This window comes from Temnothorax nylanderi, unplaced genomic scaffold, assembly GCF_030848795.1.
Source record: "Temnothorax nylanderi isolate EJ_2023f unplaced genomic scaffold, tnyl_v1.0 TNYL_tig0177_pilon, whole genome shotgun sequence".
NCBI lineage: Eukaryota > Metazoa > Arthropoda > Insecta > Hymenoptera > Formicidae > Temnothorax > Temnothorax nylanderi.
Window position 1 is genome coordinate 105304 of NW_027249239.1, and position 25024 is coordinate 130327.

At 35.4% G+C, this 25024-nt stretch overlaps 3 protein-coding genes across 6 annotated transcripts; 2 read left to right on the forward strand and 1 right to left on the reverse strand.

Annotated features, from left to right (window-relative positions):
- Nucleotides 1-7825: 7825 nt before the first annotated feature.
- Nucleotides 7826-10665, reverse strand: LOC139778282 (DNA replication complex GINS protein PSF1). Of its 3 annotated transcripts, none has more exons than XM_071716162.1 (5): nt 10569-10665; nt 9818-9888; nt 9689-9753; nt 9140-9443; nt 7826-8783 (listed from the first exon to the last, which is right to left on the reverse strand). In XM_071716162.1, exons 2-5 carry the CDS (start codon nt 9884-9886, stop codon nt 8640-8642), a joined length of 582 nt encoding a protein of 193 aa, XP_071572263.1. In that variant the 5' UTR covers nt 9887-9888; nt 10569-10665; the 3' UTR covers nt 7826-8639. The 3 variants fall into 3 exon arrangements, with proteins under 3 accessions (XP_071572263.1, XP_071572264.1, XP_071572265.1); XM_071716163.1 differs by having other exon boundaries at nt 10474-10612; XM_071716164.1 differs by having other exon boundaries at nt 8729-9067; nt 10569-10659.
- Nucleotides 10666-11322: 657 nt separating this feature from the next.
- LOC139778280 (uncharacterized) lies at nt 11323-17011 on the forward strand. Its single transcript, XM_071716160.1, has 11 exons — nt 11323-11452; nt 13010-13124; nt 13208-13311; nt 13562-13633; nt 13695-13795; nt 14643-14746; nt 14895-15136; nt 15221-15396; nt 15606-15750; nt 16133-16332; nt 16682-17011. The coding sequence occupies exons 2-11, from the start codon at nt 13034-13036 to the stop codon at nt 16899-16901; spliced, it is 1455 nt and encodes a 484-aa protein (XP_071572261.1). The 5' UTR covers nt 11323-11452; nt 13010-13033; the 3' UTR covers nt 16902-17011.
- Nucleotides 17012-17170: 159 nt separating this feature from the next.
- LOC139778279 (GTP-binding protein 2) lies at nt 17171-22237 on the forward strand. 2 transcript variants are annotated; one of them, XM_071716158.1, is made up of 8 exons: nt 17171-17447; nt 17657-17860; nt 18451-18723; nt 18806-19108; nt 19249-19509; nt 19636-20029; nt 20216-20501; nt 20791-22237. In XM_071716158.1, the coding sequence occupies exons 3-8, from the start codon at nt 18453-18455 to the stop codon at nt 21073-21075; spliced, it is 1800 nt and encodes a 599-aa protein (XP_071572259.1). In that variant the 5' UTR covers nt 17171-17447; nt 17657-17860; nt 18451-18452; the 3' UTR covers nt 21076-22237. The 2 variants fall into 2 exon arrangements, with proteins under 2 accessions (XP_071572259.1, XP_071572260.1); XM_071716159.1 differs by lacking the exon at nt 17657-17860.
- Nucleotides 22238-25024: the final 2787 nt, after the last annotated feature.

A 25024-nucleotide genomic window follows, 5' to 3' on the forward strand; every position in this document is an offset into this window, starting at 1 on the left:
GCGTTGTTGGCAAACAGGCAGCGTCTCGCGCGTGCGCGACGTAACGAGTCCGCAGGGACGTGCATAGAGTTTCCTTTTCTTTGTGATCGAAATTTGGATCTTTTTCCTCTCTCTCTTGCCTCCTCTGTCCATATTTTAAATGCGGAAGATGTAACTTAATGAAAGTGTAACTTACAAGGGACAATACTGAGGGCAAACGAATGGGGCGTAACGGAGAAAATCAGTTTTCCAGTTTTTCCGGAAACGGTAGATATAAAGTTCACCGATAAATCTATCGTTTCCGGAAAAGCCGGATATCGCGTTCCGCATGAAACAACCATGGGTGCGTAGGTTATTGATTTTGCAGAGACTCTCTTAATAACAAAGTTAGCTGATTCTTTGATGCGATCGAGAAAGAGGGGGTCCGATAGTGCCTCCATTTACTCGCGCTAGACGCTTCCCTGGGACCGCGCTCGGACGCGCGCATGCGCGAGGAAGATGGCCGATTCGGCGAGGCTCGCGCGATGTGGAGCGTATGGCGGTAATTCCTGAGCGAACGGAGTAGGGGCGGAAAAACCCATCAACCTCGGGCAGGGCTAGCTGCGTGGTTGTATGCCGTGTAACCGATACGATACGGCTCTCGTTTTATAGATAAGGCGGCTCCGAAGTCGCGGAGAAATCGACTCGCCCGACGATATTTCATGTGAAAAACTTTACGTCGAGCGTCGAGTTTCTATGAAAATTTGAATTTCCGTGGGACTTGAGAGATTTTCTTATATTTCATTCATTACCGTAATAATATGAACAATAACATCGTAAACAATGTCGACGGTACTATTTGAAAAATATTTGTCTCAGAGGATAGAAGGAAATACGAACCAAACTCCGATCAACTCTTTTATTGTCTCTTTTAGAACGCGCTTATAATCGCAGATCAGATAGAGTCAAGATAGCGTCAAACACTCAGGTATTTAAAGGGAATATCCACTGAGTGTTTGCGGTTGCGTGAATTTCTTCTGTCTTTTACGACACAGGTTTTTACAACAGATATAAAACGGACTTAAAGGAAAATCCGATATAATGGGACATTCCGTTTACAATTCGCGTGAGAAACGTAGGAAAACTAGCGTATTGAGCCTTAACATTGGATTAATTAGATTTTAAGGGCGGTATTTAATTCGTAACTCGATTTTGTATTTAAGATCGTCTTAAGTACTCAGCAAAAGTTACTCACCAAATTACATATGCAACTTACAATGCTAGTGTTAAGTATTGCATTTACATTGTTGAGCAGGAAATTATAACTAGCATGCAAGTTGCATGTTACTTAATTGGTATTTACTAAGTATGATCCCGAAATGATTATTTCGTTGGCTGGATAAAGTTTAAAATTAACTAACAAAAGAGACCATCAGCGTTAAAACGATTTTACAATTAAATATAAGATCGGACTAGGAATACCACAATATAACTAACAATTTATAACAGAAAGTAATTTTATTATAAATAATACTAATAAAAAGCTTTTCTACCTTCGCTAAAGCTTCAATACAAGCATCAAGAAAGCTCATCTCTCTCTACTCCATCGCGATTTTACGGATAAACCGAGAGAACTTGTCGAAATCCACTATTAACCATCGCAATTAATTAATTTGCAAAAACGAATGAGAAATATACAAAAATACTAATAAGCTAGTGTGTGCTACATTAAAGCCCCTTGCACAATGCCAGGCAACAGGCAATAGGAACAGGGAATAGAAATCAGAAATCATGTATAAATGCAGAATAAACAGTGACACAGGCAATAGACACAGAGTTTCCGTCACGTTGGAAATTCTGTGCCTATTGCCTGTTGCCAACCAATCATAGCATTCGAATTTTTTAGGTTGTAATTAACGATTTTTTGGTTATTTCCTGTTCCTATTGCCTGTTGCCTGGCATTGTGCAAGGGGCTTTATTGTTCCAACAAAACCGGCTGTGTTTTAAAGACCGACAAAAAATCGGCGCGCAGTTTACTGAGTTTGGAAAAAGTATACAAAATTCACACAATATCATTATTAGGCTACCAAGATTAAATCCGGACCGTAAATGACATTTTTCTCTCAAAATTGATAAATACCAATTTATTAAATTCCCTCCTCCGATCTACCTGGAAGATTGTACCTTATCAATCGCAGGTTTAAGTAAAGGGGTAGTATAGTAGTAGCGGACTGTCGAGGATTTCCGCGAAATCCGGGATTATAAATACTCTTATTATTTTCTTAGAATTATTTTTACGAGACGTATCGGGAGGCTCGTCCTCGCTTGAAATTGCGAACGTGCGTGAACTCTTACGTAATAATATTTTCCATCGCGTGCCTGCGCGCGCGCATGTCACGTTATTATCACCGACACTTTTTTCCCTTCGAAGTAATTCGCTTATATGCGTAAATGCCGTTATCGCCTGTCGCAATTGCGGCGAAATACACAAGATTAATCGGAGGGTTCTCATCGAGGAGACACGGAGCGACAATGGAAGCTCTTATGGAACTTTTGCAAAAGAATACGTGTAGGCGGTGTAAGCGACACCCCTTTCGACTTTCCTCTAGACTCTAGACGAAAACATTTGTCGCCTTCATGATCTTGTAATGTTTTGAGTACGTACGCGTGTACGGCGGGCGTTATCTCGCAAATTAGATTATAAGGCTATCAAGTACAAAGTGCCGCAATTTCGTATCGATCGAGCTTTGGCTCTTCGTTCCCAGAATCGACGGACATTTGAAGGAGATTCTTTTAATTCTTTCACGCGATAAATTCTTCTCGCATTTTTCCGTCTCTTTTTGGGAGAAAATAAATCGCAGAAAAAAATTTTTCAGAGACTGGACCGGAGACTGACGCTGCGATGTAAGTCTTCCCGTAAAAGAGAATCGTTCAAAGAAATATAACAACAATTAACAATGGGAGCAAAATGAAATTCAAAGTGCTTAGATGAAAGAAGCTTGCGTAAAACATTTGCTCGAACAAATAATCGAGTTAATTATATGCTAAAAATAATGTTAATTTAACTAAACCAAGTTAGAGTTAAAATAATATTGTTTTAAATAATAAATTGTTAAAATAATAAATTTTGACATATAATGGTAGTTAAAAATGATATTTAACTTAAGGTGTTGATTTAAATTTCATCCTTTAATATCCAACAGTGTATTACTAATTAATTTGCAACTGTAATCATTGAATCTTATAATCGTGATCATGCCAATGATAAAAAGAGAAATTAAACTACAGTTAGATAGAGAGAAGTGCCATTTTCAGTCGGACTTGGATCTTGGTGGCCATGATAATAATATGCTTGTGTGAATCTTGTATACTACTCCCACGCAATTCGGCGAACTTGCGCGCTGATTACTTATCAGTCTTGAAACACAGTTTTTCAACTTTTTTTTTCGTTGGAGCAATAAATCCACATACTTGGACCGATTTAGCTTGATGTTAATAAACATCCTATTTAAACCACTGTAGAAATCAAACTAATTTAGCGATACGATTTTGCGCGCTCGCGCAAACGTACGGTACCTTTCATCTCAGATTCCCGGAGATTTATCTTATAGGTGGGCGAACCCCCGCCACTACACGCATGATTTATCACACGTCGATCGATGGGACTTTCTATGTTTGCCGCCACACGTGATGGACTATACTTTCTTCGCGGCTTCTCCCGGGAAGAGCGAAATCGCGAACTCACCGGAAATTCCAGCGGCATTTCCTATCCGAAACGGCCTCGCGACGATGCACGGCGGTAAACGTATCGCGGTCGTTTACTGTACGTACCGGGAAATCGATTCACCATGCCGCCGCCGCTGCCGCCGCCGCCGCCACCAAATGTGGCCTCGATATGCGTACAAAAGAGTCCACCACCACAGGGATTCCACATGGGTTTTCCCGTATTAAACGAGCCACGCGTTAGAATTTTAGACAATGGGTTCGTTGCCACTTTCAGGTCACAACCCAAACAAACGCGTCCTCCTTTCTTTCACTCCTGCTTTCTCGGATTGTTTAAATCTTGGTGATGTAAGTATGTACATTGGCGAAACCAGTCATAAGCAATTACTAATAAAATTCTTCTTTGTTAAATAATTGTTCTTGAATATCTGTGCGTTAGATCTGTAGTACACTGTTAAATATTGAAGGATAAAGCCGAACACCTTGAATAACATTTTGTTTGTTTTTAACTATTATGTATGTCGAAATTTATTATTTCAATACAAAACAGTATTATTTTAACTTTATCGGTTTAGTTAAATTAACGATATATTGAGTGGGAACAGTGGCGGCCTATAGGAATGGATAAAAATGACTCAAATTTAGTATAATTTAACACTACAAACTTAACAGTGTAAATAAAAAGTGATGCATTATTCTCGAAAAATGTTGCATGTCCTGGAACTCGGTTTCTCAAAAAATCTGGAGCAAATTTTGTCTCAGCAAAGATATTGATAGAATCATTTGCAATCTTCGTATTCACAATTAATATTCAGATTATCTTGTATAAGGAACAAGCCCAACATTTCCATAATCGCTCATAATTCAGAAATTATTAACGCTTCAACTCCTTCGAGGAACGGGGGAATCGGTCGCGAACACACGAGGAATCAAATCGAGAACGTAACTCTGTAGTAGAATCAAGATGCGATAGTATCATCGTATGGAATGTATTATCGTTTAACATCACTATGCATTACAGAGACATTAAATAGGATAAAATAACAGTGGATAACTAATAATAGGGACAAAGGTGAAGATTTTTTTCATTTTAAGAGCGACCTTGTTAGACAGGTAGACCTCGCCGACGTCAATGCCCTGATTATCTGGGGAAAACCTACGATAACGATAGAAAATGTGTAAATAATTGACACTGTTTGCTCAGCGGAATTAACGTGGCGTCGCGAGGTCTTAACAGTTACTACATAAGCTCTTATCCTTAGAAGTACAGTTTTTTCCGATATTTTTTAAAGCTTATTTACAAGTAAAACCAAGAGATGCACGATAAAACGATTTCTATTTAGTTAACGACACATTACGAAACTTTTCAGAATGCTTTCATAAATGAGCAATTAGAGTAGCTCTCGATTAGAGACACGTTGAGGAACAGAATATTTTTAAATCAAAATTCGTCTTTTAACAAAGTAGAATAAACATGGATCTAAAACGTGGATAAACAATTAAAATTACAAAAAGATTCAATTTGCGCATAAATAATATATATATATATAGGTATACATATATTTCATAAAATATATATACCCGAAAACATTAATACTTTAATGTAGAAATTCAGGCGTTAATTTAATTCTGAATAATTAAATTAGTACTTTAATATATGAAATTTATACATGCCCCAAATATTTCTTAAATTCATGTGTTAAGGCATTGATGATTCTGCGTGTACACAGCGCAAAAAGACCCAGCAAATTTGCATAGCCGTACATAAAAAATATGTATGTACATATATCCGAAGTCATAAATATCTTAACGCATGATTGTTGTTGTACTCATATGAGGGCATATTCGGGGCACATGCTTTCTGTTGAATATTCATGTATCGTGACTGTTGGTTACTTGAGAAACGGCAATGCCGTGCCAAAGCAGCTAGAATTAATGTTTCATTGTTTGACATATATCGATATTTGAATAATTTCAAAATTAATCAAACGTCGCGTAAGGAATTCTTTGTATGCATAAGGAGTTAGATTACAAATCATTAGAAATATATAAAAGAAAAAAAAGTTAATTGCACGTACATCCGCTCGTATTTGCCTTAAATTGTATCTTTATATACCTTGTCTATACACGAACTAATTATTTTCTATTTGAATATTATTTCTATTATTTCCATAATAATTCTTATTATTATTTTATTTCTATTATTTCTATTGAATAATTCTATTCATTATTACATAACAATATTATAATAATTTTTTATATGATAATAATAATAATAATAATGTTTTTTAAACAATCAACGCTATGCGCGAATACTTAGACCAGAAGCATACGCCATTAATGCGCCCCTCTCTATGCGAATCCATGTATTAAGACATTTATGACCGATATTATTGTCGAATGATATTATTTGTCTTATTTTGTGATATCGCAAACTTATAGCACGGTTATCTCGATCTTGGAAAATAACGTACTTATGTTGTTTACAAGAGAGCTGATCAATGTCGCGATTATACGTAAGGAGAAAGAATTAAAAAGGTAGATCGAGTTTAAGTTCACGCCGCGCGACAGCTAAACACCACCATTATTTGACCGGCACAACGGGGAATTGGGGAAGTACGCTGACTCAAGAGTGTACGGACTACATCATTTCTCCAGCATTTTTTAGCTACAGCTCATACAGTATCCTTTTCCGATGTATTCTTTTTGAGACACGTCCCTGAACTTTCTACAGCAAAACTTTCCAACTCGCTGCCGCTAATCATTAATGCAAGTAAAGATTTGCGAGAAGAAAGTGATAAGTTATACTTATCAACATTTTTGTTTAGACTTTGACTTTTACAAATCATATTATACAACTTTATTTTGTTCAAGAAACTATAAATGATAAGTTAGGGGAGGGTATTTTGAGGTGCGAGGCACAATTAAACGTTATAAATTTTGATTCTGTAGGTGTAACTAGCGAATATTTTCTTCGATAGGGGGGGGGGGGTAAACAGCGATTAATAATGTTTATAACAGAGAATAAATAAGTATTAACATTTTCGGTCAGAAAAATGTATTCTTCCAAATTATTGTGTAGATGGCGAATTATTTAACGATGAAGAGCGAAGTGCTGTTATTTGTAATACAGTAACTAGGAAGAAATTATTTCTGTAGAGTCAAAATTTAAAAGAATGTCCCTCCCTCTCCGCTATAATAAGTAACTCTATTAGACTATAGAGTAATAAATATGCTCACAGTGCAGTCAAAAGCATCCACATTTCTTTTACATGTATGTAAAATAAGAAGAGAAAATTATACGGAGCATGCAAGATCATTTTTACAAGTGCATCAGAAAACGTTTGTGTTAAATTAAAAACACAGTCTTAATACTGCGTATATCCTCGAACTTGTGTCTCGCTTTCAGTAAACCCAGAGAAAATAAATCATATGACGCACGTTATTGCATTTTGCGCGATGCTACTTTGCGGAAGTGATAAATAAACATTCGAGAAAATCACATTCTTGCGATTGTATCTCATACATTTAGCGTATAAACATTTATTCCATATCGACTAGGCTTGATGTAAAAAAAGAATCTTGTCAAAGTATCATATTTTCATCTGATATGTAAAAAATTTATTTTGCTTTTCTGAATAATTAATATTTACCAAGGAACAAAATAAGAGAATTACTTTTTTCTCTTATGAATGCTTTCGCCAATGGACAAACTGAATTAAGCAAGCTGATTCTCTGACTCTAACGTACCTGTCAATTTTGTCATTACCAGATACCGGCCAACAGCATGCCAAGTCGAATTTACAGCACCCCGAAGTTCTTACGGTGCTGTGGACGTGCAAGATACACCGATGTCTTCTTCATTCGTTCACTGCAAAAGATTGCGGGTTGCTGATGCCTTCTCTTCGTTATACCTCGTAATCAGAAGGAAAAACTAGGAAACGTTGATTATGCGAGGTAGATGTCGACTGCCGCCGGTCTTTACCGAGGAAAAACTGCCGCTAGTAAGCTATTAGTGAGACACGTATGCATATATTGTATTCGTATGCCGTTAACTTAAGAACTGCTTCAGGTGTTCTGCTCTCTGAGCCGTGTGAGCTGTATTTTAAGAACCTCGGTAAAAGAGAAGGAGAAGGCAAATAGATAAAAGGAAAGAAAGAACATGTGTCTTTACTTTATTCTAGAAGAAGATTCATTGATGGGATAAAGAAGAGTTATTATCACAATTATCACAAATACTGAAGGTATATATCAGCTACATGTTTTAATCTCTTGGGTAAATATTGTTTCGTTGCTGCTTGATATATTATACAGTGACCTAATTTCTCGCTATCATCGGTATTTAAATCCCTATAAAAATGTTCTGATAATAATAATAATGGTAATAATTTGAAGTAAACACCCGAGAGTCAAGCTTCTGCAATATACATTTGAATTGTTACATTCTCTAATTAATTACAAATAGATTTCATTTTAAATAATGGTTCAGATATAAAGATATGTGATAAAAAATTAAAAAGTTGCAATGATAAAATCAGTTCTAAATTCCTCAATATTTATCATTAAGTGTCCATACTTAAATGGTAAAATTATATGTATTGTTATTATTGTGGCATATTAATCTGTATATCGTATTCAGAGTATACGCGGTAATAATACAGCTTGTTTATTCGAGACTAAAAAGGGAAAAAAGGAAAAAATGAGGAAAGAACAAACTAAAAATACGGAAGTATTAAAGAAAAATATAAAATTCACATTTGCATTTCATATTTTGCATTAAAAAAATTTATGTTCTATTTCTTCAATATGATGATGGTATATATACATATATTATTTTATATATAAAGATAAAATCTTTAACGTTGAGATGCATAAGGCAGCGTTATGTGCACAAAAGCACACACAATATAAAAGAAATGATGGAAATAAGGAGACTCTTTTTTTTTATCATGCAATTATCATGCATTATGATGCTCAAGTATGCCTTGTCTGATAAGCGGCTCGCACGTAGCCCTTGGTAACAGATGATATGTATTCTTTTTGAGTGTAATGACTTCGCCGTCATCAAGTTCTAGCTTGCCGAAGTCACTTAAACACTTCACCTAGAAGAAAAAGTCATCTAATTATTAATATCATTTAATTATTACTAGTGTAATACATATGTGACACATAAAATCCATATAGAAATTTGTGTTGCACATATATTACGTATTCAAAAGATAGCTTGTTTTTTCTCTAAATCATTCCTAAATTAAAAACATCTTTTAAAATAAAAATACAATATCCATAATGCATTTTATATCCAAATTTTATATCCATAATCTATAACATATAGGTAAAAATACTTATACATATAGAGCAAGAAGCAGGAAGATTGTAAATTCAACTGAAAGAGAAAAAATGTTCTCGCATGATTCTGTCAAATCTGTATCATTATATACAAGTGAAAAACATTTACCTCGACATAAAGCGTCTTTGGAGGGCTCATGTTCACAGTCAGATTTAATCCGTGATCGTCACCTATCGATCTCATGTAGGTGGCCAGAGATTTGTTGTAGTTTTGAAACCACTGCCCCTCCGCATTCAGCAAGTTGACGGTTATCTCGGTCGGCAGGATGCTGCCCAATTCCCAGCGCATCTGCCGTAATCGTCTGATCCGATGGTACAGATACGCCAGCACGCATCTTTTGTTCCTAAGCAGAGCCGTATGGCGGAAATGCACTGACGGTAATAACGCGTTGTTCCCGTTCTGTATGGCGTTGCTGAAACATTCGCGGAAAGTCTGAAACATTTACGGAAAGCGGAGAAAACTTATTAAAATCAACATTCAATTGGCTAATGAAACACAGTTCTTGCTGCTGTCAGGACAGCTGAATGTTATTTCGTTAAATTATACTGTTACCACGTGTGGCATTATTTATACATAATATTTTAGATTTGATTTCTCATATTAATTTTTAACAGTTGTAAAGTAACTTTCAAAAATGCCATGTAATGTATAATGCACCTGTCCGTCAGATTGGCCTCATAAAGCGTTTGCATCTCTTCAAAAACTTGTCGCATTACTTGTTCCTGCAAATTAAAAGAAAACTTTTATGACTGTATTTACAAGAATAGTGATATTTGTAATACTTACATTAAACGGTCGAATATCTTCATGCATATCAAGCTCAGTTACGAGCTTAATAGCTTCTTTGCAAAACATGTCTGTGAAACAGAAATATATTTATTAGAAAATTTATGTTCGCCGCTGTTTAACATTTCGACTTCTCGACTTTGAGCCCTCTTTGTTTACGCAAAAAGACACGCTCAATTAGTCGCTTTTGATTATTATCAAATTACAAGGGATTTTAAGCGAACAATACGAAACAGTATTGTTATATATAAAAAAATATTAAAAAATTAGACAATTATTACGTATTTGTGTTATCTGTATAGTTAAAGCGAAAGAGAGATTCGTTTATTTTAAATATTAAGTTCGATTTAGTTATTAAATATAATTTTTTTTTTAATCAAAAGGTAAACTCTTGTTAGACTACAAATGTGTCGAAATTTGAATATCAATCGCATTATCACGTGATCAGTTGCTCACGCGTATTTACAACAAATGTCACTGTTCATGACAGAAACATAACCTCCAAAATTGCAAATTCGGTTACTGCGTATATTCCAAACAGCGCATTACATTTGATCAAAGAGAGTTTTAATCTAATTAAAATTTCGTTTAATATGAGCTAGTAAGTCCAGTAATCCTTCGCTGCTTTCATCAAGATCGAAAATATAAACGGTTACCGTAATTCGACAAGTGGCGATACAGAGAAACGACGATCGCAATTCGACGACCTTCCGAGTGTTGTTACAAAGCACAATATTCTCGTGAAACTTACTCGAAATTAATTGGTAAATAAATCAAGGTCCGAGATACTTTGAGATGTGTTCGTGCTCCGAAATGTGTACATGCTATACGATATATATATTTGGCGGTATTTTAAATGTATACCAATGCCATCTGACGGGGGTGATGATCACATCATGAATTCAAATCGACTATGGTAACCAATGTTTAATTTTTCGAAAAAGTCTTATAAGAATTTCCAAGAGCATTTTCGATGTTATCGTTTAGACAACTTTCAATTGTTATGCTAATGTAACAGCCTAATTATTAAAATTAATAATTGTCACATATATCTCGTTTTAATTAATAGAGTCTCGTTTTAGTGCTTGAAATAAAAATAATTATTACATGCAAACGCGTGCAGGCATTTTTCTATTTATTATTTGAAAAAAAAAATTACTACGCAATTATTTTTCATAATCATGCTGCAGAGACACTTCTATTTAGAACGATTTAAATCTTATTTTTCCTTGTTAATTAAGATATAAATTCAAATCTTACAATTAATGTTTAAAATTTGCGAAGAAACTTTGTATGGACCTCCAGGAGCATTTTCGTCATTATCATTAAGCTCAATTGTTAATGTTGATTTCTCAGTCATTAAAATTAATACTTGTCATATGTAACTCGTATTTAATTATTATATGCAAACGCGTGCAGGTACTTTTCTATTTATTATTTGGAAGAAAGATTTACCAACTATTTTTCATAAATATATAACAGAGAGTACTCCGCTGATTTTTCAGGACTCGCATATGTGCATTATCAAGCTGTGGAAACTAAATCCGGCGCTAAGCGAGCCCTAACTATATAATCGTTACATGGCAACCAAGAAACGGGTGGAAATCAACAAAGATCGTGACTACTTATTGATGTGTAAGTCGTGCTTTAATTGTTGGACCGAGCATCGTCCTAATTGTCAAGGAAGAATCGGTCGTAGCACGCAATCGATTTCAAGCAAGGCTCTAGCTTTAAACGCGATGCAGCGAGACATTCCATCGAAACCCTCGACCAGTGAAATTGAACTTTGATTTTCGTTCCAAAGGTCGAACTCTTGCTTTTAGAAATGTGCATTTTTAAAGAGAAGAGTGTCAACGAGACAGCTCTGTCCTTGGCTGCTTAGCATCGATTGTGGTAGCTACGAATGAATTCGGGTTAAAGATTAATCCTTTCATGCGCTTTAGGGGTCGAGTCGGAACGACACCGTGTGCCCCCTGTAATTTTCTTGTCGTATATACAACTTTAGCTAGTAATCATATCCGTTATTATGTATCCGTTATTTAGATACATAATACAGTACAGTAGCTTACAAAAATATAATATTTTTTAATACGTAATATTCCTATATTTCTTTAACACTATAATTATATATGCATTATTTTGCTCAAACCCCGCCATATATGAGCTTTTCAAAAACCAAACTGATCAATCATGTAAAACAAAAAGTAGACAAAATTGATGAAGCTACAATACTAATTATATGTACTTCGGTAAAATTAAGAAATGTATGAAAAGTAAAGTTGATCAGTTTGACTTCTGTGAGGCTCATATAGAATATATAGAAATCACAAAACAAAATTTGTCTACGTTTTTGTAAAATGGAATCATTAACATATCTAATATAGCTAAAAAAATTTCTTTTTATATTTTAACGGTTTAATTGTTGAATAAAATGGTTGACTGTGATTACTAAAAAAATTCTGCTTCTATTTTAAAGAAGACAATAAAAGAATATTAAATTGATGGATTTCGCGAACCTTGCTGAAAATCTCGAGACATTAATGTCGGTCTTTCTTAAGGAATGACTTCCTTTCTTACGGCATATTCGGGTTAATGTCTCATGACAGGCGATTATGTACAAGAACTTCGCGGGAACCCCCGGATTTCCTGCACCGTAATTACCTGTGCGTGTATTTGTATCATGAGCTCGTTAATCATTATATTATATCGCGTGCCTACCATGTCGCCGATGTCCCCGTGTAGCCGAAAGGAAGCCCCGAAAGCCAAGCCTATGCAAACAGAAAATATACGCGATTAATGCAGTACTTCTCTCCACCTCGCCGAAGATACTTCAATTACTCCGAAATCGAAATTCTCGCTTTTCTCGCGAAGAAAATCGGCGTCTGTGATTGTGACCGGCGAGATCGGCACCTTAGCTTCCATGATGTCGCGCGGGGGTAAAAGGGTACAGCGCGAATAGAGTGTTAAAAAAAAACATGATAATTTTATATAATTGCAATTACGAAATTACGACAATACCAAATAACTTTTATAGAAATGTGGATGATATAAAGAGATATCTGAGAGACGTTTTCAATAGTTTTCAGACTTTTTTTTACATTTAAATTTCGCCGAACAATGTTATTGCGAAGGCAAAGACCGTTGATTGACAAATTGTGAGGAATATAGTTAATTAATTTATTTTTGTCTTAGGGTGGAGCGAAGACGACGAGAAGAATGGCGAAGAAAGCGGCACCCGCGGCATTGCAGACGGAAGTTCTTAATGACGAGGAATGGGCGAAGGTACTGAAACGGAAGGGTTTAGTAGGCGAGTAATTTTTACGAATTATACCGTAATTCCGTGATTAGAGCGTTATAAAAAGATATTTTCGACGCAATGTTCTTATTCAGTAGTGGACGTGTACTCAGATTGGAGTGGTCCTTGCACAGGCATGGTGAGCATTCTGAAGAAGCTGAAGATGGAGATCGGAGGCGACGCATTGAGTTATGCTACGGTAATTGCCACAAAAACCGATATAAAAAGGATTATTGTTAAATATCATAAGAATAAGTAAGAGTAATAAATAATGAACAGGAAAGTCCAGATATAGAATTATTACTTATCTAAATAGAATAATACAGAAACAATATGTAGAGAAGTAGCATTTGTTCTACTTACCTATCCATGGAAATTATTTTTCATATTGAATTGATCTTCAATATTTAAATATATTAGTAAAAGCGCTTCTGTTTCATCATATTTAGGCAAGTTGTGATCGTGTTACCGACTTGAAGAGGTTTCAAGGAAAAAGCGAGCCCACGTGGATGTTTATTCACGTAAGTATTCGTGCTGCATATAGAAATAATTATTGCAGTTGAGAATTCGGTTCTTTCGCAGGAAGGCCGAATGATAAATTTAATGTTCGGAGCGCATTGTCCGCAATTCGTAAAAATGCTGATGATCGAGCTCGAAAGGGTTCAAAAGGGCGACGAGCACGAGTAAGTTGAAATGATCGATGATGCTGCTCGCGTGAAAGTTTATATCTTACTATTTTTAGGCAGTTATAATTTAAAATCTCCGATGGTATCTCGACATTTTATTTAAGGATAAGTCCGCCTCGTATCGATTAAAAAATCCATTTGTGAAGTATTAGTCGAAGTCGAGCATTTTATAACTAGTTGTACAATTTGCTACATTTTGTAGAATATAAATTTTTATTACTTCGGAATTAAAAAAAAATCTAAATCTACTTTTTTGTTTAAAAACTGCTGCACTCTGTGTGATTTCATCGCGAGACACGTCAATTGTCCTTGACAAAGATATTATATTTCACTATTGACTTATTCTGCGGAATCGCAAGATTTGTATGGACTTGCATGGATAGACAAGACCATGAGCTGTATGGTCTTATCGTAGCAGAGTCGTATATCGGCGCTCGACTTATGTGAAATTGCAAGAATTGTTTTTGAATTTCAATACGTGTTTAGAATAAAGCATGTTGCCTCCTGTATGATCTCATCGTAGAAAAATTATCTGTAAGGATTATATTTCATGTAGGGATCTCGCGCCGTTACTCGCGCAGTCGAGAGTTTAAAACAGTTTAGGCTCTTTGTTGGGTCGGTCGCTCTGTGAAATATTTAAGAGAAGATGGGAACAGACAGACGCTATTTTTCATCGATGATGCATTATCTTCGCGATCGAGAACTTGGATTTCGAAACGTGCTTCCTCACAATTTGACACGGTGTCCTAAACATTCTAATATAAATGACAAATCTATTATTTTGTAGATTTAGATGTTTTTTTAAGTTTTTTAAGTTCTCTCTTTTTTTTTGTTTAAAATGTAGATTCTCGCTGGATGTTTTCGAAAAAAGTCCGGAAGAAGTAGTACGACTGAAAATCCAAGAAGAAGCGAAAATAGCTAAAGAAACAGCAAGGAAATCTCGAAAAGGTAATATATTGTCATACTAAACACTTGAACTTTTTTTAATTACTCCTGAGACAAAAGTTCGAACATGTAAAATTAATATGAATTAAATTGGAAATTGCATGGAGCCACATTTATTGTTTAACGCAATAACAACAAAATTGTTATGCAGTGGCTGAAGCTAAAGCGAGATACGAGGCGGAGATGCTGCATCTGACTACGTCGTTATGCAATGAGACTTGTCTGCTGCTGTTTCCCTGGATATTCAAGGACGAGGAGGGACGTAGAAGAGATAAGAGGTCGAGTCCACCGTATGTGGAACTAATCGAGGAATTGCTACCGGAGAATTACATAGTGGAACAAGAGATACGCAAACGAATGAACGAGGAACTGCTCCAGAAAATGCTCGATGAGGTATTGTAATTTCCTTTATTGTAACAGACTCGTTGTATTAATATTGGTAAAAATTTATCACGCTCCATTTTCTTTAACGTGCAGTCCACGTATAGTTTCTCGGAAAACAGCAAGCAATTGCTCTTCGACGGCAAATGTATGTTTATGCGATTGAAGATTGTCGAGGGAAAAAAGAATCTTGACGTTCATAATCATCTGTGCAACATCCTGTTCAATGAATCGACGTTACCGGAGTCGGAAGATTGTTTGAATGAAGATTGGTACGCAACGTATACTTTTAATATAGTTTGACACACCGAAATAGTTATAGTTTGGTGCACACAAATTGGTAATATAAATAAATAACTGACATTATAATATTATCCTGCAATTAATAAAGTAATGCTGACAGTAATATTAATGACAATTGGTAGCAATGTAATTAGTTTTAATTGTCCATGTCATTAAAATAAATCTTTGCTTTATGTAGCTACGCCACAAAACATTGTCCAGCTTTTGAAGTTCCTGATAAGGAAAATAAGAAGTTTCCTTTTGTTTGGATACCTCCAAATCCCAGGAACAAGGCAATCGTTTTCCGCACAATATTCACCGTTTATACTAATACAACGTATCCGGTAAGTATATATGTATAGGAAACACTTCGTGTGGGTAAAATTCGATGATTTTTTTGGAATTTTCGAAAGATTCGAATTGAAAAATAAATAATAATTATATATGTATAAAATAGAATAATTTAATTATATCTCTATAATTCAATAATTGAATAATATAATTATTTCTTTGAAGGACCGTCTACAATAGCCGTAAGAGAATGCAGTAAGACGTAAGCAGTAAACTATTGACCAACCACAGTTGATTATTCTTGAATTGTAAAAACCCCATTAGTCAGTAGCTTGCTGCTTACGTCTTACTGCATACTCTTACGGCTATTGTAGACGGTTCTTGAGAGATTTTTAATTATAATTTAATTATATCATTTGCTAATTTAATCCACAGTATGAAGATAAGATGACAAAAGTGCCAATAACCGTCTTCAAATATGACTACACACGTAAAAATGATTTAAAAATGGTTCTGGAAATGTTCGATGATGATGTTATCAATTTTGGTGTATTTGAATATGATAAACCGCCTGAGGCTAAGATGATTGCCAAAAGTATAGAGGCATTTGAAATGAGTGCGGAAGAAAAAACGGGGTATTCCTCTCTGTTTTAATTAAAAAATTTTATAATATAATTACTTTTTCAGAACTTAATAAAAATTAATCTTAAAATTGTGAGATAATTTTTTTAAGAATTTTAGACAATTTAAATCAATTTATTGCCATTTCTAAAATACTGAATAACATCCATAGATAGTTCTGTTTTTAAATTTCACATTTTTGTTAATTTTTTGGTCATAAATAGATTTGAATAATCCTCTTAAGTTCTGAAAAAAGTGACTACATAACGTTACATCGAATTATTTAATTTCTTTCATATTCTGCAAAGAGAAAGTTTAACTCTACCTGCCTGCGCGCTAAATTACTTCATTTTATGTTTACAGTTACGAAATATTCGTCTGCACTGTGAAGAAAGTAGGTTGCGAGGCATTTTTGGGTTTCGCCGGAATCGGACCTTTTCACGTGAGCGAAAATCCGGAGAAGGCTATCGAAGAGTCGAAATTATATTTCCCGGATATTGTTGCTGTAGAAGAATCGCAATCGGACGACGAGGAAAAACCCGAGGAGTTAATGGAAGACCAGCAAGACGGAGCGACAGCGTAATTGCCATTATTGTACGATAAATGTGCATATGAAGTGATATATGAGAAAATCACAAATGAAATGAAATGAAGTAAAATAAAATAAAATAAAATGAAATAAAATAAAAGTAACCCACTGATAAGTTCGATTTAAAACGCGAGCATGTCCACTCTCAGACATCTCTCTGCCAATAGCAAGACGTATTTCATAGGGGAAACAAGAGATTGTGAGCTGGTGTTCCTAGGAAATGCTTCTTCCTATTGGATATCGGAATTTCATGTCGGGTTCCGTCGGCCATCTCGGCTGGGTGATTACTGATTAGCATCGTTTCGTAGGACGCGAGTTTTCGTTCTACGGTTCCGTCGTTCGCACTGTTCGCAGTCTGTCGGAACATGACAGACAGTTCGTGACCTAGTTGCACGGAGGAAGGAGAAAAAGAAGAAAGTCGCGGTGAAGTGTCGGCGCTTTATAATGTTTTGTGACTTCGGTGGCAACGCCGACCTGAACGCACGATCTCGACGGGACGATCTCGATTTTTGAGCCGGGGACGGAAATCCAAAAGATGCGGTGAGTCTCGCCAGTCGTTGCCCGAACGCGCGAACGGTACTTCTCGCGATTCCCTTCTTTTCCTCCACTGTCACTTTTACTTTCGAGACAGCTGCTCGTCGACACGGGGCTGATTGGTTTTTTCGTTCCCTCTCGCGAAATCGACGAAATCGTCTCTCAGGGTGTCGCGCGTGCCTTATCTGCGTTGACATTGGCACTGTTTGTTCTAGCGCGATGTGTCACAACATCACACGCACCTACATCTGTCAGACCTCTTGATGAAACGGGCATACGTTTATATACATGTACACGCACACATCCACATGATCGCGGGAATCCTCGAACGTACGCTGCTTTGTTCTGAAGAAAGGAAGTCCCCAAATAATAATTTCCGTTTAACACAAAAGAATTTCCTTACTGATAAGGCTTAATAGGTATGTGAAAGAACCACTGCATATTTCTCTTTCCTTGTGAAGAAAGCGGCTGATTGAAGTAACAATAGATTCCTCCTCTTTCGGAGATTGCATCATTTCTCTCTTCCAAAGAAGTTCATGATATACAGTGATATATATAATACTCTGTTGATTTGACAGTCTTTACTGTGATAGAAGGTTTTTTAATTTCTCTTGATATTTTTGTTAAAAAGAATGCAAATAGAACAGAAAATATCATTAAAACTAAAATTACAAGTTACAAAACATTTTATAAGGATGATGCAATCTGTACTCTATGTGGTGTTACGTCATGTTACGAAAAATTATTTTAAGCTCTGTACAACCATATTATATATTTTTAAATATATTTCTTAGAACTTATTGTTTTTACAAATAATACAGAAATAATTTATAAGAAATAATAGGGATATTTTTTGGATCTATTTATCTTTTGTTTTTCAATTTTATTATAATTTTTGCAGCGATTTCTATTAAACGTAAAAAAGAATGAATAAAGATATATTTTTTCATGATTTTATAGTTACGAAAATAGCTACGGAAATTATAATATTTGTGATTAATAATTGCAGATATGGAGTCGTTTCTACAACTTTTTGATCCACAAAACGACAAGGATTTAAGGAAGAGACAGTGGGATGATTCTGAGAATGAGGGAAATGGATTGTCGGATTGTGATACTTCTAGTACCGATGAGGAGGACCGACTTCCACCAGAACCAGAGCAAGGAAATATAGAGTACAAATTAAAATTGATAAATCCATCTAGTCAACGTTTTGAACATCTCGTCACTCAGATGAAATGGAGGCTAAGAGAGGGACATGGAGAGGCAATTTATCAAATCGGTATAAATATTTATATATATATAAAAATTGTAATTTTGTATTACTTTCTTTTTGCTTATCTCTCAATATATTGCATATATAGGAGTGGAAGACAACGGAAGACTGGCGGGTTTAACAAAGGAGGAAATGAAAGGGTCCTTAAAGACGCTGAAGGACATGGCTTCCAGACTGGGCGCTACTATAAGAGTATTACGCGAGCGAATAGCCACGAGTTCTGCAAGTAAGACCTTGGCGTCGCAAAATAATAATAATAAGGAGGAAAAGAAAGTCGCTGAAGTGTTGGTAAAAAAATTACGAAAGGATGACAGAGAGGATCAGGATAGTATCGTAGATCTGAGACTGGCAGTCACCGGTGCGCAGGATGCTGGAAAGTCGACTCTCTTAGGTGAGAGGATTAGCAGAGGATATTTAAGGTAGAGAAATGGCACTGACAGTCTACGCTACGCTCTGCTATTCGCGATCTACCTTGTATGAATGCTGCGAGAACACGATTACAAGGATTGTAAGCAAAAACTATGTATGTAGGGGTACTGACGCAGGGTGAGTTGGACAATGGTAGAGGTAGAGCGAGGCTCAACATGTTACGTCACCTGCACGAGATAAAGACTGGTCGTACATCCTCGATATCGCACGAGATTATCGGATTTGATAGCGCGGGTCACGTCTTGAACTATGCCGAAATGGCGACGGCCGAAGAGATATGCGAACACGCGTCGAAAGTCGTTACGTTCATCGATTTAGCAGGACATCGGAAGTATTTGAGGACGACGGTACTTGGATTGACAGGTATATAACTTTTAAATGTCTAACTTTTATCATAGTACCTACTCTACAGTGAACAATCATTATTTCTGGTAATTTATATAAGAGATTCTTAGAGAAATAATTATTTGGAAATAATTATTCCCTCAGGATATTCGCCACATCATGTTATGCTAGTGATAGCGCCGCCTCTGAACGAAGCGTCGCAGGAACACATGGCTCTCTGTTTAGCGTTAAAACTTCCGTTCTTTATTGTCGTGAACAAAATCGATTTGGGATTTTGCGACATGTCCGAGACTCTAGCTCAACTCGAGAATGCTATGATGACGCAGGGCTATCCTAAGCAATTAATACTGTTTAGCAATAATGACATACCATCATGGGACTACACGTCCAACGTGATACCAGTATTCAGTGTCAGTTGCGTTACCGGTGAGGGTCTGGAAGAGTTAACTATGTTTATCAAAAATTTGTCACCTTACGAGACAAATTCGATCGACTCGGACCCGGAATCCTGTCTATTTCAAATTGACGAAACGTTTAGGTAATCGGTCATTATATATATTTTTTAATATTATACCAATAAAGTTAACTTTATGAATTTTTGATATTTTATAAATAACTACAATTTTTATATCTTTAATATCTCGTAGAAAATAGCCTTCACAGATGTTTTATATTTTTATAAAGACTATATGACAAAATGTGATTCTTATTTTACTTTATATAGGGTAGCGGGTTTGACACAACCAGTTTTAGGAGGTTTACTTGTTAAGGGCGCGATTGCACCGGGAACTCGGTTACTAGTAGGACCCTTGCCAGACGGAGAATTTAGTCCAGTGAAAGTAGTTAGTCTACATCGTAATAAAGCTCCGTGCTGTTTAGTTAGGGCGTCACAGAGCGCCAGTCTAACTCTAGCACCACCGACAAACCGTAGCCCTCCCTTGCCACATCTTCGTCCGGGGATGGTCTTAGTCTCTCTACGTGATCGACCGCATGCAACACTCTTCTTTCAGGTGTGTGGAAAAACTTTGATTTATGTAACGAATATAATTCTTAATATTTCCGCTGTTAATGGGCGATAATACAAATTCTTATTTTTATCGATTCAAGAAGCGCCCTTATTATGAGTTCATCATAATAAACTTTTTTTTTGTTGATACTTTTCAAATTGGTTAAAATATACATTTTGTTTGAATTTACTATTGTGTAAATTGGAATATTTAAAGGATAGTTGAGTCATACAGTTTAGATTTCTCGCTAGATTTCTACAAAAACGCTAGAAGTTTAAATACCGTGTTTCAGGCTACTGTATTGATAGTGTATCACTCCACCGCGATATTCCCCGGGTTTCAAACAACAGTGCACGTGGGTAACGTGAGGCAAACCTGCGTCATTGAGGGAATAATGGATGCGAATGACAGGGGGCTGCAGACAAACGACACCGCGTCCGTGTTATTTAGGTTTGTCAGTCATCCGGAGTACCTCCACGTCGGGATGCGTCTGTTTTTCAGAGAGGGACGTACTAAGGGGATTGGCAAAATCACGCAAATCTTTCCCGTGATCGGGTCGCAGAACTCGATCAAATGAAGAAAATTACATAGCGCGATGTAAAATAATGTCTGAAATATGTTGTTTTCATAGTATTTATGTATATGTAATTTAAAGAAGAAGACGAAAGAAAAAAAATGCATGAATGTTTTATAAAAGTAGAATTATATCGCTGACGTTATTGGCAGTGTACTAATATAGTTACGTTTGCTCATTATATACTCTGCTCAAAATGATTGAAGAGAATCATTTCTTAGAATGTCATAGAAGCGTAGATGTAGTGAACTTTGAAAGTTTAGTTTATGTTTATATAATTGATAGTTAATTATATTATGATTTAACTACGTTGACTGAATTTTTTAGTCAATATATGTAAAAATATTTGTAGTGTTTCACAGCTTTTTTATTCTCGACAAGTTCAAGCAGAAATGCCCAAAAGTGTGATCTCGTTATTATTTTGAGCAGTGTATTGAAATGCAGCAGAGACAGAATTTAGTTTCGTGTGTTATAGTCAGGAATTTTACTAAAAGAGTATATCCATTAGAAGGATAAATGGTGTGTTTCGATGCAGGGGCATAGTTAGAAAGTTTTTTTGGCCCGAAAGCATATTTTTTTATTATCGTTTTGTGCAATATATTAATGTGTCTCAGAAAAAAATTTGTTTTTTGTGTTACGAGAGAAATTAGAAATTTTGGATATACCTAAGACAGCATATAATAAGTGGTACGTTTTTGTATAAGGGCGTAACTAAAATATTTTTTGGCCTGAAGGAAAATTTTATACATCGGTATGTAAGGATGAAATTACCTTCTTTTACAGTTGTATATATTTCTAAAACATTAAAATATGTATAATGAAAGCATATATGAAAATATTACAACACATATTTTTTCTTAAAGATACTAATAATGCATTGTTTAAATTTTTTAATTTTCAAACGATTGTTATATAATGAATATTGTAAAAAATCGAGATCTGGGTAGAAACTTTCATTTAATGATGTTCGAAGCTTGATCTTTTTCTCGCTACACTATTACTGCGCCTTTGATAATAAACAGTATCGAACTTATACGACAATTTTGTTTATTAAAACGGCACAATTCTTTATGTACTTCATACGATTAGAGTTGCGAGCATCAAGCTCGCAATTAAGCAGCGTTACTTAGAAATATAAGAGGAAAATAAAACCTGATGAAGATGATTCCTGTCTTCTGTATTAATTGTAGCTTGAAAATTAAATCTGATAACGTCAGAACACTATGGCCCATATTCTCAACTCTCTTTTATTGATAAAAGCGCGCTTTCATTTCTGAAGTGCTATAGTATATGTAACGTGAACTATAGCATCTCAGAAATAAAAGCGCGCTTTTATCGATAAAATAAAAAGATAATTGAGAATATGGGCCTAAGATGATACTTTCCCGCTCATTGTACAAGGCATCAATGTACATTATTAATTCGGTGATTTTTTGACGCTTTATATCCCTTCCTCACTCTAATATTTCTTTATTTAATATAAAATTATATTTTGTTTAAATACTGTTTTATTCAAAATAATATATTGCTTCCTCATAGAGGAAGCTTTGTGATGGTGAAAAAAAATTTTTTCGAGATTTTGATGGAAATAGGTTTAGAATGTTCCAAAATGTCGAGAAATCATATTAGTAAAAAATGTCCGGAAGTATGTGCGTGTGTGTGTGTGTGTGTGTGTGTGTGTGTGTGTGTGTGTGTGTGTGTGTGTGTGTGCGTGCGTGCGTGCGTGCGTGTGTGTGTGTGTGTGTGTGTGTGTGTGTGTGTGTGTGTGTGTGTGTGTGTGTGTGTGTGTGTGTGTGTGTGTGTGTGTACGGATTTTTTGTACACGCATCTACTTCTACAATTTTTTAGATACCGGGTTGAATTTTAGTACACAAATAGAGTATCATAGAAAGTATGTTCTCCTCTAATTTTATTAAAATCTGTCAACAGGTATGGATTTTAAGGAGATTTTCATTTTTTAGAAAAGTATGTTTTACGCTGTAGCTTTCTCAATATTTGAGATATCGATCTATTTCTAATTCTATTATATTTTTCAGTTTTTTCTACCCCTATTTCATATATAATTCTTTAAAATTTGGTTAATCAGTTCTTGAGTTATAGAAATTTCAGTAAACTTGACTGTTTTTTTAAACAGAAATTTTAAAGAATTATTAATTGATTAATCAAATTTTAAAGAATTATACATGAAATAGGGGTAGAAAAAATTGAAGAATATAATAGAATTAATAAAAATTGCTAATAGTAAAGGGGTTACTGATTTCTGTTTAAAAAAATCAACGTGATTGCTCTAATTTCCGCAAATTTTGAGATATCAAGCTTAATTTTTTTTTATAGATAGAGTATCATTAAAGGTAGGTTGATGTTGAATTTAGCAAGGATCGGTGAAGGGATTACCGATTTCTGGCTATTTTTAGAAATGTCCGTGGTTGCTCCAATTTTCGTAAATTTTGAGATATCGACTAATATAACAGATATTAGTCGCAATAAAGCTTATCACAATAAAAAAAAGTGTGCAAGTAGACACTTGCACATTGCTTCCTCATAGTTTTTAAGTGTGCAAGTAGAAACTTGCACATTGCTTCCTCATAGTTTTTAAGTCTGCAAGTAGAAACCTGCACATTGCTTCCTTATAGTTTTTAAGTGTGCAAGTAGAAACCTTCGCTCATAAAGCTTCCTCTACACCACACTTAAAAACTATGAGGAAGCAATGTGCAAGTTTCTACTTGCACACTTTATTTTGTATACGTGTTACTCTCATGAAACTGGACCATTATCTGTACATATCTCAGGAAAGTATAAATATTTTTATCTTTTCTTTTTTTAACACTGAAATACCTAAGCGAACAAAGCTTTATTTTGGAACCATAAATAGGGAAAGTTATAAAGGCTTAAAGCGAAAGAGAGAAGGAAAATTTTCCTTTTTATATAGCCAGAAAAATCATATTTTAGTAAAAAATATAAAACTGATACTTACGTTTAAAAAAGTTTAAAACAACCTACAGTATTATAAAATATAAGGTTGTAATATATTATTGAAAAAAATGTTTTTCTAGAATTAAATATAAAACTGCAAGGGGTTAAGTATATTCTAAAGTTTCTTTAAAAGTTTTGTAACTTCATGGATAAAGAAACGTTTACACAAAAATACATATTAATGCGCTTACTCTCTCTTATTCATACTGTACTAATATATTTTGCAGACAAGTCATTAAAACATATAATTAAAAAATTATCTTAAGTATTAATTATTGGTGCACATTGTTGGCTTAACATCGAGCGATGCTTCTCGCATCGTGAGTTAAAAAGAAAGCATCGAGAACAAACAAATTAAACATACGTATTATTAAAGGGAAGGCGATATTTGCATCTTACACGTTTAGTTTTCACAAGTAATGGGATGATACGTGTATAATTCGATATCTTGTGAATCTCGTTCCTCAATGATGCTTTTCGTTTGAATTCGTATAATTTAGGAGAGATTTTAAAACATACACGCAAGCAACTTTTTATAAATGGTGTACATAAACTTTTAACTGATGTTTCGAAATAGTTGTTTGTGTAACAAGTGCGGGAAGTTGAAAATTGGACACGGGTGCGGAGTGGACGCACGAGCCGAAGGCGAGTGCGATCACCCGCACGCGTGTCCAATTTTCAACCCGCACGTGTTACAAACACTATTTTATGTCACACGTGCATGGAAAGTGACACATTCCGCACGCGACGCGTGCGGGATTTACCACTTTCCACGCACTTGCAACATAAAATAGGGTGTGCAACACGTGCGTGAAGTTGAAAATTCCCGTGTGCGGTGACCGCACTCGCCTTCGGCTCGTGCGTCAACTCCGCACCCGTGAATTTTCATCTTCCAGCACTTGTTGCACAATATACTATTATATCACACGTGCGTGTAAAGTGGCCCATTACGCGCGTGTTTTTTGTGCGACAAATAGCC